The sequence below is a fragment of the Nelumbo nucifera genome, chromosome 2 (genome assembly GCF_055504915.1).
Source record: "Nelumbo nucifera cultivar China Antique chromosome 2, China Antique-T2T, whole genome shotgun sequence".
In the NCBI taxonomy this organism is placed as follows: Eukaryota; Viridiplantae; Streptophyta; class Magnoliopsida; order Proteales; family Nelumbonaceae; genus Nelumbo; species Nelumbo nucifera.
In genome coordinates this window covers 4,725,481-4,743,582 of record NC_142650.1, presented here as the reverse complement: position 1 = coordinate 4,743,582, position 18,102 = coordinate 4,725,481, and the positions used below count along the sequence as shown (strand labels likewise).

At 38.5% G+C, this 18,102-nt stretch overlaps 2 protein-coding genes across 3 annotated transcripts; one reads left to right on the top strand and one right to left on the bottom strand.

The window, feature by feature from the left end:
* The first annotated feature begins 1,790 nt into the window (after positions 1-1,790).
* LOC104594658 (UDP-glucuronic acid decarboxylase 1-like) lies at positions 1,791-8,442 on the top strand. The gene is made up of 7 exons (XM_088897534.1): positions 1,791-2,620; positions 2,725-2,871; positions 2,978-3,057; positions 5,619-5,702; positions 5,834-5,908; positions 7,790-7,882; positions 8,004-8,442. Exons 1-7 carry the CDS (start codon positions 1,990-1,992, stop codon positions 8,211-8,213), a joined length of 1,320 nt encoding a protein of 439 aa, XP_088753660.1. The 5' UTR covers positions 1,791-1,989; the 3' UTR covers positions 8,214-8,442.
* A 1,060-nt stretch (positions 8,443-9,502) lies between these two features.
* On the bottom strand, positions 9,503-17,268 carry LOC104594657 (spliceosome-associated protein 130 A). 2 transcript variants are annotated; one of them, XM_088897533.1, is made up of 5 exons: positions 17,125-17,268; positions 16,737-17,016; positions 13,861-16,566; positions 10,655-11,146; positions 9,503-10,040 (listed from the first exon to the last, which is right to left on the bottom strand). In XM_088897533.1, exons 2-5 carry the CDS (start codon positions 16,818-16,820, stop codon positions 9,903-9,905), a joined length of 3,420 nt encoding a protein of 1,139 aa, XP_088753659.1. In that variant the 5' UTR covers positions 16,821-17,016; positions 17,125-17,268; the 3' UTR covers positions 9,503-9,902. The 2 variants fall into 2 exon arrangements, with proteins under 2 accessions (XP_088753659.1, XP_010253354.1); XM_010255052.3 differs by having other exon boundaries at positions 13,861-17,016.
* Between the last annotated feature and the right edge of the window lie 834 nt (positions 17,269-18,102).

Here is an 18,102-nt window from a genome sequence, read left to right as displayed (position 1 = left end):
AATACAAATGTGTATCAAGGTTTTGCATCTAATCCACGCGTACCGACCCATTTGGCATTCAGCTGTTTTGAGGCTCTCTGGATAAGCAATTCCAGCGTTTTAAAAGTTTCAATGACTGATAGAGAACCATTTGGGCTCTAGATTTTTTCACCCAACATAATTTATAGGCTGTCTTTATGAGGCTCACCTAGTACTGTCAATGGCTCGGGTCTGGGTTAGAACCAGTTGGAACCGGAAATCGATTCAACACAAAAGGTTGAGGACCCGAACCCGATAAGGTCTATATTTATGGACCCGGAACTAAATTGACTGATTCCTGAAACAGTTGGGTCTGATCCAACAGACCCAATTATAATAAATAAAAAATAAATGTTTATGTTTAATATATATTAAATACTCTCTATATATTATATGTATAATATATATAATTTATTTAATATATTACACATTTTATTTATATATTATATATTATGTTATATATATATATATATATATATATTGGGTCGAGTTTGAATCGATTCGGGTCCATTGAGTCCGTCCATTGACAGCCCTAGGCTCACCTTGGAAAGACAAAAGCTGCTATGCTTAGGCCTTAGGAGTGCAAGTTGGGTCAATTAGGTCGGATCATGGTTTTTAAAACCGGACCGGATTGGAAAAACTGGGAACCGGTCACTTGATCGGTTCTGTTTTTTCTCAAAACCGTTGATTTTGGTTTGCAAACCACTGAACCGGTCGATTAATCGTTTGAATGCTTTTGACCAATTTTTAAATTTTTTATCAATGGGCCGACCATTTGGGTCGAACGATTGAACCGTTTGAACTAATAACCCAACCCCTGATCGATTCGATCACCAAGTTGGTTTTAAAAACCATGGATCAGGTTGAGGTCAACCCTAACCCAACCTAATTTATTGAATTAAATCCCCATCCAGTGGGTTGTGTTTGGAATTGGATAGGCCCGACTGCTTTGGCAAGTGTTCCCATTTCCTAGACCCAAAGGTTGAGGTTAATTAAATTCTAAATTATTATATATAAAAGGACATAATTCTCATGCTTTAAAAAAATTGACTTAAAAACGTAAATTTGTTGAAACACATACAAACATTCAATAGATTATAGATTATAGATAGATAGATGGAAAACATATGATGCTTGAAGGACATGATATCGAAAAGGGTTTGACCAATCAACACCGTGAATTAATAATTGGTTACTGCTTATATAATTTTTTTTTATTTTTTTGGGTATCATGTCTTTTCGGCATAATGGTCGAACCTACCATAAATACTAAATACAAATAATGCAAATACAAAGTTAAATGGAGACCAGATTAATTAATAAGTTGGGTTGGCATTAAACTCAACCCATCCCCACATTTACGGATTGGGTGGCTTTTTCTTTATTTTTATTTTCCATACATGGAGATGGAGAGGAGTAAGAGAAAGAAAACGTTGAAGTGGTGCTTATTTGGCACCCTCAATAAACGTCTACTGGAACTAAATACCCTCAAGCATGGCCGCCGTTTGCTGTTATATTTGGTGACAGTTTAAAAAGAGGACAGATTGTAAGTTATGTTTTGGTGAAATTGGCTGTCAGTCAGTCAGTCAGTCAGGCTGTCCGCTTCAGCCTTTTTGAATAATTTATCGGTTTATCCGGACCGCTTGAAAAGCAACTGAACCAGCTTAGCTGAATTATCAGCTCACCCTCCCACACGGTCCCTTAGGCTTAAAGCCTTAAACCAACCGCTTTTCTAATATATTTTCTACAACTGATGCTGATTGCCTAATACTTTCTCTCTCTCTCTCTACCTTTCGCTCAAGCGTCAAGAGAACACACTCAGGCAGAGAATTTTTCTCAATTATCATTGTATTTGTTATGAATTCTTGAACTCGATCGCGCATCAAATTTAGTAGATCTCTTCCTCTTTTTTCATTCTCAAAATCACTAGAAATCCCATTTAATTAAAGCAACACTGGAGAAACTGTGAACATGAAACAGCTTCACAAGCAATCAAGCGTCGTGAATTACAGAAGAGATGAAGAGAACCCGCCAACCACCTCAACCCACCCATCTACTTATCCCTCCAAAACCCAAAAACAACCAAGATCCCTCCCCAGATCCATCAATTACCTCATGAAAGAACAGAGACTCCTCTTCATTCTCGTCGGTATCTTGATCGCATCTACCTTCTTCTTTCTCCAGCCCACCCTATCGAGGCTTGGCCCTTCTGAATATATCTCCGTAGAACCCATTGGTGTTACCAATCATCATAACGTTTGGAACCCCTCTTGGAGTTCCGCAAATCGTCAAGTGGGTAAGGTCGGAAGAGTGCCGGCCGGGATCCAGAGACGGCAGTTGCGAATTGTTGTGACCGGAGGTGCCGGATTTGTGGGTAGTCATCTTGTCGATAAGCTTTTGGCAAGAGGGAACAATGTGATTGTGATCGATAATTTCTTTACAGGGAGAAAAGAGAATGCGATGCACCATTTTGGGAATCCAAGGTTTGAGCTGATCCGACATGATGTAGTGGAGCCTATACTTTTGGAAGTCGATCAAATTTATCATTTGGCTTGTCCGGCTTCACCTGTACACTATAAGTATAATCCCATCAAGACGATCATATCCTTCTCAAAGACATTATAGCTCTGAATTTTCTTCTGCTACTTTTGGATTTCTGTTATTTATCAAATTGGGAATACTTTGAAATCCTTGACTGTGATTACAAGACAAATGTGGTGGGCACCTTGAATATGTTGGGCCTGGCAAAGAGAATTGGGGCACGGTTTCTGCTCACCAGTACAAGTGAAGTGTACGGTGACCCGCTTGAGCATCCGCAGAAGGAAACCTACTGGGGAAACGTGAACCCAATAGGTAAGCTTTAGTCATTGTTTACGATCAATCCCATCTCCCTATTTCTCTGTTTAAATCCATTTTTTTGCATTTCCTACTAATTTTCTGAGTTCTTGGTCTTGTTTAGGTGTCAGAAGCTGCTATGACGAAGGAAAGCGGACTGCTGAAACTTTAACGATGGATTACCACCGAGGTGCAGGTGTTGAGGTAGGTAATTCTGATATCAACTTATGGATGAGCTTTTGTAGAATGTTGATTCTGTGACATACGAGACACAGACCGAGGTTTACATGATATTTCTTTTTCTATTAAATGCAATTACTATTTGCCGCTTAATGTCTCAATCCCAGTTCTGTATACAAATGGGTATGCTCTTCTATAATGTTTGATTTTTCTTGATTTATGTTGACGATAACATCTCACCAAAGTTTTCTCCAACCCCATAATGTTTGCTCATGCGTCTAGTTGATTCTGTGACATACGAGACACAGACCGAGGTTTACATGATATTTCTTTTTCTATTAAATGCAATTACTATTTGCCGCTTAATGTCTCAATCCCAGTTCTGTATACAAATGGGAATGCTCTTCTATAATGTTTGATTTTTCTTGATTTATGTTGACGATAACATCTCACCAAAGTTTTCTCCAACCCCATAATGTTTGCTCATGCGTCTAGTCGGCAAATACGCTCCCTTCATGTTTCCTTGTCTAAAACTTTGCTCTCATGTCTAGAGAACCAGATATATTTATACCCAACTTATATGTTTACTTGGTCGTTTAACTACCTTTCCAAATCTGAAACGCCTTTCTGTAGATATTATAACTATTTTCTAATTTCTAGAACGCCCATTTTTCCCTTTGTCCACTATGGTTGAGTTTAAACCTTGAAAGTTATTCTATCAATGCATATGTCGGTGACATGGCATACCATTTATAGATACTTTGCTTCTGCTTTAGCTTCTGAAATCTGATTTTTCTTTTTGACCACTGTCTACAATTTAGTTTCTTGATTCATTATTTTTTAAGTAGACCCAATTGTCTGGATAATCATGTTATTAGTTACGAGTATTAGTGTCAAGTATCAATATCTGTGTTGGCAATCCCATGAAAAGAGGGTTATGTAACATGGTATCATATACTAATCTCTAGAGTGATATCATTCCTGGACAAGTTATACAAAAACTAAGGGAAAAGGTTAGGTAATAACAAAAGTCTAGAAATAAGAGCATGATTTTATATATCAACATTTGAATCTTAATAATAGAATTTATCAAAAAGTGAGAATACTACATTCCCGACTAGTTTTAGACTTGGTTATACAATGGTATTATGGACTTGTAGTAATTGGTTTAGCAAAACAAACTTTGTTATTGATTCTTCATTATGTTTTGAGCACCCCATTTTAGGTTATGGCTGTTTTTGATGCTCAATGGATGAGTATACAACTCCTTATCTATCTCTACTGGCCAAAAGGCACATGAGATAAACTGAGTACTAAAGATCAACCATTACTTTGAGCATGCCTTTAATGCAAAGATTCTAGTTTAAATTTATTTACAATGACCCTAGGGAAATTATAAATTTATATTTGTTTACATTTTTTAGTACTTAATTGACACAATCAATTATAGAATTGCTTTCATACCATTCAAGTAGTACTTATATTTCCAAATCTACTTACCTGGCTCTTAAAGGTCTGTTGTTTCATTATCAGCAACTGGTAATGATTACTCGATGTTTGAATGCAGAGGAGGCAGCTTATATGAATATGTTGCAGTATGTTCTATGAGATCATATACTGGAACACCCTGCCAAATTGTAAAGAGGAGTACATGGTTAAAGAAAAAAAAAGTATAAACAAATATGATGCTCATGGTTAAAGAGGGGTATATGCTGAATTTTCTTTCAATTGAACCTATATTTCATTTTCCTAGATTTACTGTCAAGTATGATGGATTGAAATTGGAAGATCCTCATGTTTTGTGCTCTTTTGTTATACTTTTAAAACCTGAAGGTTGAAATAGCATGGCCTTATGATTATGATGTGATGTTTGCTGGGTTTGACTAGATTTTCTTTATTGGGATAAATCCCCCTAAGAAATCTGAAACCCCTTTTTTATTTCTTTTCTCTCCTATAAAAGTGTGAATGATAGTGTGAAACTTTTGTTTAACTAAAATACCCCAATTTTTTAATTTAGTCCCTCTGTAATTGTGAGGTCACAAAATGTAATTCAAACTACTACATTTCTCCTCATTCAATTCCCTCTCATTAAGTATTATATTTATATTTAGGGTATTAACTCCCATTATTTCATTGAATCCTATATTAATTAACCAAATTATAGAAAAATAAGTGTGGCAAAGAATAATTGTTTGTATTGATGATAGAAATAAAATATAAATTTAAAATCAACCCAAAAATGTAGTTGTTTTCCTATTTGGTGGTGAGTCAACAATTCAACTTTTTTACTTAAATAATAATAAAAATTAAAAAAAAAAAGATGAAAACACATAAAAAGTATAAAAATACAAAAAAATTGTAGAAAAAAAATACTTGGGCACATCTCTAATATGTATATTCATCATATTAAATAAAAATAAGTGTGGCAAATAAGAATAATTTTTATAGATATAGAAATATAAAACATTATAGAAATTTTTAGAAACATTATTTACTATCATCATCATCAAAAATTGCCATGTGCAAAGCATGTGTACACTTATATATCTTTAGATGGAAGTGACCTTGGGATGTATTGTTTACAGGTGCGTATTGCACGCATTTTCAATACATATGGGCCCCGTATGTGCTTAGATGATGGACATGTCGTTAGCAATTTTGTTTCTCAGGTTTGGTTTTCAGCCCCCATTTGATGGGTTTGTAGCTTTTAATTCTTTCCTAATGCTTCAATCTTGAAATCAGGATAATAGGACATCATAGAATTGAGAGGATCTTCTAACTGTTTGTGTAAGCTTTTCAGGCCCTCCGCAAACAACCTTTGACAGTTTATGGTAATGGAAAGCAAACACGAAGCTTCCAATATGTTTCTGACTTGGTATTCTACATATCTATCATCCTGTGTATTTGTTCTGTCTATGCTACTCTTTTTTTTTTTTTTTTTTTGAGATGTAAGGTCTTTGCAAGGTAAAAACTGTTTCAAGGCATTATACTCCATGCACATTTATTAAGTGATTATGAGCTTTGTATCTTTTTTTCCTAAAATCTGTAGCAGCTATAAGTTGTTATCAAAATATTGGAAGAGTATTCTAAGTGCCACAGCAAATTGCTCTCTTAGACGTGAAGCTTGTGTATAAAATTTCATAAGTATTCATGATGCACATTATCTCCAAAGGTTTTCATGGTGAACCTAGAGGGAGACTGAACCTATGTTTCATTCAATTCCACCATTGCTGAGTTGGTTATCATCTTATGCATTATTGGGTGATAGTAGGGAAAAATCTACTCCCCTTTCTTGGCACCTACTACTTCTTCTTTTTATTGAACTTAGCAGGTTGGAATCTGTTTTAACCCCTGCTAAGCTTTTCCCAAGCTTCATGTGGTAGGAGAGAAAGTGGTTTGTCAAAGGACATGTAAGTGTAGAAATAAGATTGAAAAATAGGAAAAATTTTAGTAAAACACAATTAAGGGGGGTATATAAATCTGTCAAAATGGGCTTTGATAATTTATGTTTTGCTTTATTTCATAGGTTGTTTATTTTAAACTTAACAAGAAAGAAGAAAGAAGATGCTGATGGTAAAGTTGCATCTGAATATGGGAAGGAAGACAGTATTTGGCCTTCATTTGAGTAGAAATACAAAAACAAAAGGCAAATAACCAGACTTTGTTGGACTGGATTGAAGAAATTTATTTATATGGTAAGATGAACCATGCAAAAGAATTGAACTGTGTTAGATTAAGCATGGTGTGTATTTGTGTATGTGTGTATGTATGTTATGATTGTCACTGTGCATGGTCTGTCTTCCCCATGTTTTGGATCAGGACAGTAGATGACATATTCATTAATACTTGTATGACCAAAATACGATACATAATTGATAGGTGTTTCTATCTCTTTTATGTTGACACAATGTATTTGAAATTACTTGCTTAATCTTTAACCATGCAGTTTTATAACCTGTACTTTGATGGAATATGTTCATCTTCCTCATCTTTGGGTATTTGAGCAAAATTAGTTGGGGATTCTAGAGACTGATTTTAGGAGATGCTTAGGGCCCTGGAATCTGGATCCTCTTATAATGGATGTAGCTCTTGCTTCATCCTTGATTATATGGTTCCAGGAACCTCATTCCCATAAAGTTGGAAATGTGAATCCTATCTTCTACATCACTCTCCGAAAGTGGAAACAACATCCAATCCCGCTTCTCTTCATGGGGGTGTTAGAAATATTTAATTTCATACTCCAGTATCCCCTATTTCAATCCTGCTCCAGCTTATGCTCTGGTCATTTAGGGAAGATTATATGTTCTAACCAGAAATGTTCATAGAAAAGAGATACTAGGGCTGCCTTAACCAACATTGAGGTCTCTAGTGAGGCAAACCCAACTGGTTCAATAGATGGGAAGTGGGGTCTTAAACAAGAGATCTTGTCACTGTCGGTTCTTCTAAGTTCTAACTGCATAGGACAAGGCAATGTAATAATCCAGTCATCCACAAAGATCTGAGATCCATGAAGACATAGACTGCAGCCGCAGGATTCAACACAGCCATTTATAAATATTGAGTTTTTTTTTTTTTTTTTGCATGTGTCTGTGTGTCACGAGAGAGAGAGAGAGGTGCTGGACCACCAGTAATATGCATCACAAAATTTTCACAAGTACAGCTTAGGATGGGAGAATTTGTCTTGCACAAGTGCATGCATTTATTTAGTGAACTTTCATGTTGTTATGGGAATGATTGATTCTATCTCTCATTTTAGGTTGATGGGTTGGTGGCATTAATGGAAAATGAGCATGTTGGGCCTTTCAACTTGGGTAACCCGGGAGAATTCACCATGCTGGAGCTTGCTGAGGTGAGGAATTCCCTGAATTCTATACATGTATTAGGTGTGCACAAATGATGTGTTTCTCAACTGCAAAATTTTCTTTTCATTATTTCCATCAATAAGGTTTACCTTGCATCGCTTGGCATAGGTTGTCAAAGAAACAATTGATTCCAGTGCAACCATTGAATTCAATCCAAACACAGAGGATGACCCACATAAAAGGAAACCGGATATCTCCAAGGCAAAGGAATTGCTGAATTGGGAGCCGAAGATATCATTAAGGGAGGGATTGCCATTAATGGTGACTGATTTCCAGAAACGCATCTTGAATGATGAGGAAGGAGGAACACTCAAATAAGATAGGAAGTAATTCCCTGTATAGTATGAAGAGCATGTCGCATATTCCACCTATCAGTGTTTTTATTTTATTTTGTTCATTTGGCGGCTAAGATCTTTGATTAATTTGTTGTCACCTATTCTACCATCATCTAAATATCTACTTGGAAATTTTGGATGCATTCCACATTTGTAAAGAAAGAGGCATGTATCCTACAGTTTTGTAATGGAAATTCTGTGTTCTGACATAATTAAGAGTGCAACCCCACTACAATATGATTGAGCAGTAGGCAAGTTGCACTTGGTTCCATTGGCCAAAAACTTTAAATTTGTTGTATTAGCAGACATGGCGCACAAGTTTCCTTTTTCGATCCATTGATCATGGGAGATGCCAACATTTGGGAGCCACTACTACGATCTCCTCGCTGTAACAGGTTGCCGTAGCCGTATCTCAGAATCCTAAAGTCAAGTGAACGTCCCACCTCATTGGTTAATCTACAAGGAATTGTCAGCTAATTTTTTATGGTTACGGCCGTAATGAAACTATGATGGGGTTGAGATCAGGCTTATATGTGATTTTCATCTACAGGGAAAGGGAAATGCTTTCTGAAAGTCAGGCAACTACTTGGCTCGATATCCATCTGTGAAGAAAAACAAATTTCCCTTATCAAAATCTCCAGATCTAAGAATCTCTGGGAGAGGGTATAGAGTGGAACCTGATTACTCCCTTACAAAATAGGACAACTGGTAACTTCTGAAGATTTCTGATCGGCTTCATTTAGGGATATCATCTGGAGGAAAAATCGGTTTCAAGGCATTGCTATGCTAGAACTTTAACATGAAATGCTTAGGGTTTAGGACCAGTCTCGTAAACATTCTTAAGGCATTTGTGTGGAAGAACTTACCGAAAGCTCGTAATATAGCTGCCTTCTCCTGTCCAAATCCCTGGAGCCAATGGTTACAGGAGTGGACTGGGCAATGAGGTCCAATTCTAATTCGTTTTTAATTATTTCATGTTACTCAATAAAATACTAAAATATTAAGCCGACAGTGACAAGCATGCGATCCAACACCTGGATTGCTGGAGCCGTCAATTCTGTGTAATGACAAAGCAGTCGTATGATATCCATGAGATGAAGCCTCATTTCATGCCCTCAGGTTTAGGCATAAAAGGACTTTCAAGTTTCAGCAACAAAACATGGGAGATGAAATGTCATGATTGTCTGAGATGGGTTTCTCGGGAGCCACTGCAGAACGTTAGCCTCAAGATAGCTACCAAATAATGCCTACAACTTTGTAACAATCTGGAAATTTCCAAAGATGAACCCTATATCTATTTTAATTGTTCCTGAATGACTTCAATGACTCTAGCAAAAGTGATTGGCGAGAGGATTAGGTAAACATAAATTGCCAAAGAAAAAAAAAGCTCAAATCCAACGCCACTGAAATTCCAACTACTACAGATTTCGTGCAGGTCATTTTCCCAAGTTATCTCCACCGTTGAAGCAGACGACCAAGAAAATTACATCCAGACGCCAAATGGGCCAGAAAAGGGCTTCCAAGTTAAGCTCGTTCAGTTCTGCAAGTAATTGAAATGGTGATCCAAATCCATCCTTCCTAACAGGTACCAGGTTGTTTACCAGCTTGCATGACATTTATACACCGAGAGCCCATTTGTTGCCCGTTAATAAGATCAAATAGATAAGGCCTCTCAGATGATCTTGTTTCTAACATCTTCAAGTTTCTTCATTATTTCCCCTGGAGTTCGATCCAGTTCATCTGCAATCTTCCTCTGCAAATCTGGAGGCAATGTTGGGAACTGTTCGCAGAGATCTCCATCAATTACGTCCTGAAATCATTTTGTCACATCACTCCCAGGATTTTGTAGAAAAGCAATACTATGAAAAAGGAAGGGACTGTATGTGTAACTGTTTATTTTCAACAAGATTCGACTAAGGTTCCTGGAGAACTATATGCATATCAAACACTCACTCGAACCACAAGTGTTATCCAAACAAACATCAAGCCAAAGCAGAATAAGAAATAAAATATATTTAACACTGAATCTCAGTCTCACCTCATTTGGTGTTTAAGTCAAAGCAAAATAAATGAGGAAATATGATTAACTGCATTTAATTTTGCTTGCATGGATCATCAGTATTTCTTCCATTAATGACATGGAAGATATGATCACAAGCACTTTTTTCCATTAATGGATTATCAGTAAACATGCAAATCCATTGTGATCATATCTTCCATGGCATGGATTACCATATCTTTCACATTCCTAATGGTCACATGCCACATCCATTGTGAGGTAAGAGGGAAGTGGAACATACAATCACAAGCACTTTTTTTGTTCACCTTACACCTGCAAAAGAAAACTGGCTTTTTGGGTATATATGAAACAGAGCATGTATTACAGCAATAAGTGTATCTACAAGTTCGATTTCAGGGCTTTACCTTTACTGGAAAGTAGGCTGATCTGTAGGCCATGTGATCTCTTCCACATAGAGGTGGATTCTCCTGCCTCATATGCATCTCCAAATGAGAAAAGAAATCAACATCCTCCCTAGACGTGAAAGGAAGAAAAGCCCCCAAGCTCCCCATTACAGTCCCATAAATGATGCACTCTCCACCACCTGGTATGAGAGATGCCTTATGCAAGGATGTGACCACATCACCCACATGGAACTGTACGATTTCTTCTACCTTATTGGGGGCACCATTCAGCTTTCCTTGTTCCCACTTAATTTTGCCTCCGGTTGGATCTTCTTCAATCTCATCTGAGACATCCTGTGGTAGTCGCATAAAATATACATTCCCAAATTTGTCAGCACCAGCCATGGTATCAAAGTCTACGTGGTGTGATGCTGTAAGCCATCTGGGAACACAATCATCTGCAAATATATATAGTTGATTTTCATCCCTCCTATACTTGCAGTAATGGAATGACTGTAAAGGAAAGAGAGCAGTTAGAAATAACTTGACAAATGAGAAAAAATAACACCATTGAGCAACAAGTTGGTATAACAAAAAACAAATCATGTATCCTACTGCCATAATTAGGGGTGTCAATGGACGGACCGGGTTTGGGTTGGACCTCTGAATCAAAATCAGTTTATAACGGACTGGATGGACCAATAAAACATATTGAACAGGGCCAGTCCAGACGTAATGGTCCAATGTATTTATTGGATTGGATTGGACCTAGTTCATTTGTAATGGATTTTTTATTGGACTGGGTCAGATTGAACCTATATCCGGTCCATTGACAATATGATGAGAGTGCAGGTGTCAATGGACCAAGTTTGTGTTGGACCCAATCTAAATTAAAACAAATGTGAACAGTTTGGACAGTCCAGACATTGAATTGGACCAGTCCAGAATGGTCCAAAGTATTCATCAGATTGGATTGGATCAGTTCCATCTGTAATGGACTCGTATTGGACCAGATCGAATTGGACTAACATCCGGTCCATTGACAGCCCTAGCCATAATGTTGTCCCAACTTCCAGGGTTAAATAGGTACTTTCTGATCTGTGTTCCTCGTCATTATAGAGTTTTCACTCAGGTTGGTTGTTCTGTCAACGAGATTTTCTCCTGTAAGGGGGTAGCTTTGTTTGGAATCCAATTTTCAGGCATCATCCTTTGGATTGGGAAATGGAAGAATATTTTGCTATCCTTCAAAGATTTAGAAGAAACTACTTGTTTGGAGAGATAAAGAGGATGAAATCATTTGCAAATAGGACCCTAAAGGAACTTTTTGGTCAGATAATTCTCTATGTTGCCGTGGCTAGAAATAATATGCAATAGGCAGAGGTCAATTGTGTTCACTCTGTTCCCCCAAAGAGTAAAGGCTTTCTTGTTTCTGGTTTTATCCCAGCAGAATATTTTTTTTGGATATTAGCACAATAAAATTAATTTCCTAATTCAAAGCATATTACATGTAATTATGGCATATGCAACTATGCAAGTTATGCTTGAACTGATGTTCCTCGACATATCAAGTTATTCTATTCTTTTCATTTGAAAATGATTCAGTCATAGAAGAATGCCTTAACCAAATCCCAAATGAGAAAATGAAATTTCCAACATAAAGATGAAAAGAAGGGAACTCATATATTGCTAAGTCAATGGATTTCAAAGATGTTATGGTTGAAGGGTACCTACACATGATTGTAGAGTTGCTAAAAAAATATGAATGTGCCCTTCTATATTCTCCTGGCCCCATAAAAGAGGAAGGAAAATGTGGAGGTGTGCACGAGCAGCCTTGATCTGGACAGTTTGGGAAGAAAGGAATTCCAGGATCTTCCAAGAAAAGGGGAATCCTTTACTAACTGTTGGAGGAATTGGTTATCAGTAGCAAGCTGTTCCTCCTCAAAGGTAAGCATATTGACAAGCTGCCCCAAGGTGTGCACGAGCAGCCTTGATCTGGACAGTTTGGGAAGAAAGGAATTCCAGGATCTTCCAAGAAAAGGGGAGTCCTTTACTAACTGTTGGAGGAATTGGTTATCAGTAGCAAGCTGTTCCTCCTCAAAGGTAAGCATATTGACAAGCTGCCCCCCCCCCCTCAAGGCTCACTGAAGCTGAATTTTGATGGGAGTAGCCAAGGCAACCCAGGGCCCTCTGGGTTGGGAGGTGTAGTAAGAAATGAGGCTGGAGAGGTTGTCGTACTCTATTCTGGCCCATTAGGTGTTGGAAACTCTATTCGGGCAGAGTTGTTAGCTGCAATACAAGAAGTACTCGCAAAAGAAATGGGTGTGGAGCAACTTCTGGTTGAAGGGAACTCTTAAGGCAGTGGTGGACTGGCTAAATAATCCAGAGGGTTGGGAGATCAGCTACAAAAATGAGCTAAAGAAATTCAAATGGCTGATAAGGAATATGTCTGTAACAATACAGTGGGTTGGGAGATCAGCTAATGCATTTGTTGATGTCTTGACAAAACAACGGACAAATAGGGAAACATTGTTCTGGGCTCAACTGTAATTTTTGTATTAACATTCTTGTACTCTTTGCTATAGTTTTTGTGTTCTCTATTTAGAGAGGTGGCACCTCACGCCTCTCTAAGGGGATATTCATGTAACCAGTCTTTGAGTTAATGGAAATATGATACTTTATCTATCAAAAAAAATATGAATGTGGATCATGGAAATACAGGCATGTAGTGAAGGAAATCAATCTCAAAGCTGCCTTTGGATTTGAGGACAGCATACAAGTGAACTCACAGATTGGCCAGTACTGCTGCTGATGGGCTTGTCAAACAAGGAGTAAGACAAAAAGAAATGTATTGGGGTCAAGGGTGAAGAAATTCTATCATATTTAAGATGGCTAGTCAAAGCTAGATACCATACTTGGGTCTTGGAGGCATAGCACATGTTTTTGTATACATTCCTAAATTTATTAATGAGTGTATTTAAAAGTTGCTGATAAAAAAGCATAGAGATGAGAAGAAACTCAACAGTTCCTTCACCCGCTAAACATAATTATGTGCACATTCTGGAAATAATAAAGCTCTATCAAACCTTAGAAAGAGTGCACAAACTTATAAGCACAGTAAAACTTACAAAAAAATATAAATCATATAACAGCATTCATGACAATAACTCTCTTGAAAAAAGCATTTTATCATTCAAAGAAAGTATATTTATATTCCTTATAAAACATACCTCTTGCATGTCGCCAACATAAATCCTGTCCCTATATGTGTTGATGGAGATGATTGTGTTGGGGAAGAGCTTATTCTCACATTTCCTAAGCAATCTTCTTTTCCCTAAATCATATAATCGGAGTACTGGTCCTATCCCAGCAAGCAATCTTCCTTGAAACTGGCACAAAGCGAGAGGAATACCCTCTACTTGTGTTTTATGCAAAAGCTCAAGAGATTTTCCATCTTCCACAAACCTATAAATATGAATAAAGCCTGCCGTGAACTTTCTCTTGGGCCAAAACTGCAATCCTTTTGCTGTACCAACAGCCAAAAGAGTTCCATATTCCTTGTCATGAAAGTTCACAGTGCATACACTAAATGCAGCCTCATTGTCCTGAAGCTCTAAAAGGCATGTGGTGCTTGATGTCCTAGGATCAAGAACTCTGATGCAAGACACCCACTTGTCTGACTCTGCTTTTGGGTAACCATACTGCTCATCAGATAGAGGATCATCTTTCTCCTCATCATCACCACCATTTTCCATCTGCTCCATGTTACCATTTCCATTCTCCCCCACTCCGGCAGCCTCCAGACATTCCCTTCTTGCAGCTTCGCGCTCTTCTGCAGTGAATGCTCCCTGATCACTCTCAATCACCACCAGCAGTTTCCTCTTGGGATGAAAGACAAACTTCCTTGGAGTATATCTCAAAGGAATTGTAGTTTCATTGAATGTCTCTCCTAACCGCTCAATTGTGAAAACCCTCAATGCATCCCCAGCAACAGCAACCACACCTTCTGCACACTGATCAGAGGAAAACGAGGCAGCATATTCGAGAGTCTCATATGAAAGAGGAGTTAACAAGAAGTGTCCTTGGTGAATATAACCAAGCCAAGGCCGACTAGACAAGCAAAGCATTGCCCGCTTACCTCTTACTATTGCAGAAAATAGTTTTGGGGCTCTGAGTCCTAAGAAACGGGAACGGGTGTCAGAAAGTTGACCTGTCACCATATCAACCATAGTTCTGAAGAGCACCCCATTCTGTAAACCAGCATTAAGAAAAACACTAGCAGGGTGATCAGCACCATCCTCCCCACCCACTGATGCTTGAACTTCAAGTAAGAGAAGAGATTCTGGAGGTGAAGATACACTCTGCACACTCAGAATCTGCATGCAGTCATCAGGGTCCAAGGATAAGATGCGGATCGTGTTATCATAGGACCCTACAGCAAGAAAACGGGACCTTTGCCTCCCTTCGGGAACTGGGGCAATGTCCAGACAAGCCACATCCCCAGACATTTCATGCTTCTCAACCTCCATCAACTGACCCGTCATGTCCATCTCAAAATAGATAAGCTCTCCTCCACTCAGAGCAATAACCACCTGTAGTCTATTAGAGGCAACCTTCACAATTGTCCTCTTCCCAGGTGTTTTCCATTCATTAATACGGCCATCCTCTCTTATATGCCTGATACCATTTGGATGGACTTGCATTAGAGAATCATCCCCTAAAAGAGACACAGCAAGTGATGGTGTGGTATCAAGGAATCCACTATCACTAACTTCTTCAACTGTCTCACCAATCGAAAGCACTAGAGTAGCATTTGCAAAGGAAACAACAATGTATGCATCAAACTCATCATTAACATTTTTCTTCACCGTCCAAACAGCACTTGGGATACCAGGGAGCTGTGAGACAGCCATCTCACTAATGGCTAAACCTGGTCTTAGTATCCGTAGAGACGACCGTGGGCCCCGGCCACAAAGTGTAAATATCTGAGGAGTCTCTTCCTCAAACAAATTTATAACTTTCATGTCCATGATTGGCATCAAGCTCTCAACTTGGTCAATCCTAACAAGATTCTTAAGGCCCCTAGGCTGGAAAAACACTGGCTGAAAACCTTCTTCTGTTTCCATCAGTGTAGCTGATGATGATTCCACATCCTCATCCTCTCCTATTGCCTTAAACTGATATAAAGCATGATTCCCAAACTCTGAAGCAGCGAATAGAAGCCCTGATTTCAAAACACACATAGAAGCAGTAACAGGAATAGTGTCAAAATATTTTATCTTCAACTCTTTCACGCGTTCATTCTCATGATCCAATGTAACCTTGAATAAATCTCCATATTCTGTCTGCAACAGAAAGAAGAACATAGACTTCTGCTTGTGTGTGGCAGCAGAAACTATGAGCACCCCACGCTCCGCAGGCAAATCAGCTCGCCTAGGAATGACAGCTCGTACATCAGATTGGCCCTGGTTCTTATAAATGACAAAGTTCTCCGCACACACGAGGACGCCACTGGGCCCATCCCCACCTCCAGGAACTGTGACAAGCAAGTTGGCACCATTGTCAATTGGTTCTGACCATTTCCGGGAGACATGATTCAGCCCAAGATCAAGCTCGTAGAAGGTAACATGTTTCTGAGCGTCACTTGCAGCCACACCAGATGAATCCTGATCCGCTTCCGAGTAATCAAGCTCAATTGCAGCAAAAATTGGATTGTCAAAGCCGCAGTCAACCCCAGCAATAGAATACACGATGGTGTGAGACTTATGCGCTTCCAATGGCGATGAAATTGTCAGCCTCGCAGCAGTATCTCTGTTCAAAACGTAAACAAGCTTCTGCTTTTCACATGCACCAATCATTACCGCACGACCCTTGGGATCAACGGCCACGTACTGCCCTGGAACAATTCGACGACAACCCGATTTCCCAAACGTCTCCTGATGAATTTTATCAAAAATATTTTTCTCTTTGTTATATTCAAGAATCACGATTCGACCGGAATCAGACCCAACAACAATATAGTCTTTCTGAGAACCAGTTAGCCTAAATTGAGCTAATGAACGGATTGTTCCAAATACCTCGACGGATAAAATTGTCTGGATCTTACCGTTTTCATCGGGGCGCAACAGATCAAGAACTTTCCCTCTAGCCACAACAATTTCTTGGGATTTTCCACCGACGAAGCTCCCATTAGTAGCACAGACGATACCGGTGGCTCGTTGCAGAGTTAGACTGTAAAGATACATGGCGAAGTCGTTACTGAAACCCTAGAAATCTCTGCAGGAACACCTCGTTGAAACCTTAAGCAACACCTAACATGTAAGGGAAGAAAACCCTATCTTTTGGGGAAATAGAACGAGGGTTTATGGTTTTACACTCATTTCAAGCTGCATAGAAAGAAAGAAACGACTTCAGATAAATACATGTCGAGCTAATATCTACGATTAGAAAATCAAAGAAAAATCAGTGTCATCGTCCGAAGACTCCGAACTAACCTGAATTGTGCGAATTTGCTTCCCGCGACCGGAAGAGAGAGAGAGAGAGAGAGAGAGAGATAAACCCTAGTTCACCGCTTCGTTTGTCTCACCCAGCCTCCCAGGGGAAAGTCACGTGAGACGAGCTCCATTCCTCCATTTTTTTTATTTTTCACAAGTGGTGTTTTAGTAATTACATATCTTTTATGAACACGTGTAAAAGTAAAAGTGTAGATCTCCGATCCCTTTTTTAATTTTTTTAGTAGAATCAGAAGGAGAATTCCGATCCCATTATGGTGTAAGATTTTATTTGATAGGTATTTGCCTGGAATTACATGTTTTTTGTGGTAGAAACAGTTAGAAAGATTATATTAATTTATCAAAAAAATTACATCCATCCCATTTTCTTAGGCACCCCTTATAGTTTTATGGGGAAAATCTATGATACAGAAAAGATACGGTATGGAAAGAGTTTTGATCAATCAAATTTCATTCATGAATTTTGATAAATAACACCTAATTGGTTACTATGACTTTTCAGATATCATATCTTTTCCATATTATAGTTGAACTCTGGTTTTATGTATTTATTAAAATTTAGCCTCTAGTTTGTGTTTTACTAAAACACCCCATTGCATTCAACCCTTTCACACAAGAATGGGGGTTGGGGGGTAGCACGTCCCCACAAATCAGCAAAACAAACAAAGGAGAGAGAAAAGGGAAGACAGGTGAAATTGAAAGAGAAACCATCCCAAGAAGACGCTAGAGCTTCATGCACAAGCCAATCAGTAGCTTGATTTGCTTCACCATAGATATGCCGAAACTTCATTCACTTGAAAGCAACGTGATATGATGGTCTTTAATGTTCATGGATGAACAACCTTATTGTTCAGGCAGGAGATTAGTATATTGGAGACTCTTTGAAGTTCAATACAAGGTTGTTGGCTTTCCACGTTGCCCACGCCTCCACTTGGTTGATGGTAGACTCCCCAATTTTGT

Excerpts from the sequence above, each read along its gene's own strand:
- LOC104594658 (XM_088897534.1), top strand. The coding sequence starts at position 1,990 with ATGAAACAGCTTCACAAGCAATCAAGCGTCGTGAATTACAGAAGAGAT. Across the intron at positions 3,058-5,618 it reads ACCGAGGTGCAGGTGTTGAG|GTGCGTATTGCACGCATTTT; the intron begins GTAGGTAATTCT and ends TATTGTTTACAG. Across the intron at positions 5,703-5,833 it reads TTAGCAATTTTGTTTCTCAG|GCCCTCCGCAAACAACCTTT; the intron begins GTTTGGTTTTCA and ends TAAGCTTTTCAG.
- LOC104594657 (XM_010255052.3), bottom strand. The coding sequence starts at position 16,875 with ATGTATCTTTACAGTCTAACTCTGCAACGAGCCACCGGTATCGTCTGT. Across the intron at positions 11,147-13,860 it reads ATGTTGGCGACATGCAAGAG|TCATTCCATTACTGCAAGTA; the intron begins GTATGTTTTATA and ends TTTCCTTTACAG. Across the intron at positions 10,041-10,654 it reads CAGCCTACTTTCCAGTAAAG|GACGTAATTGATGGAGATCT; the intron begins GTAAAGCCCTGA and ends AAATGATTTCAG.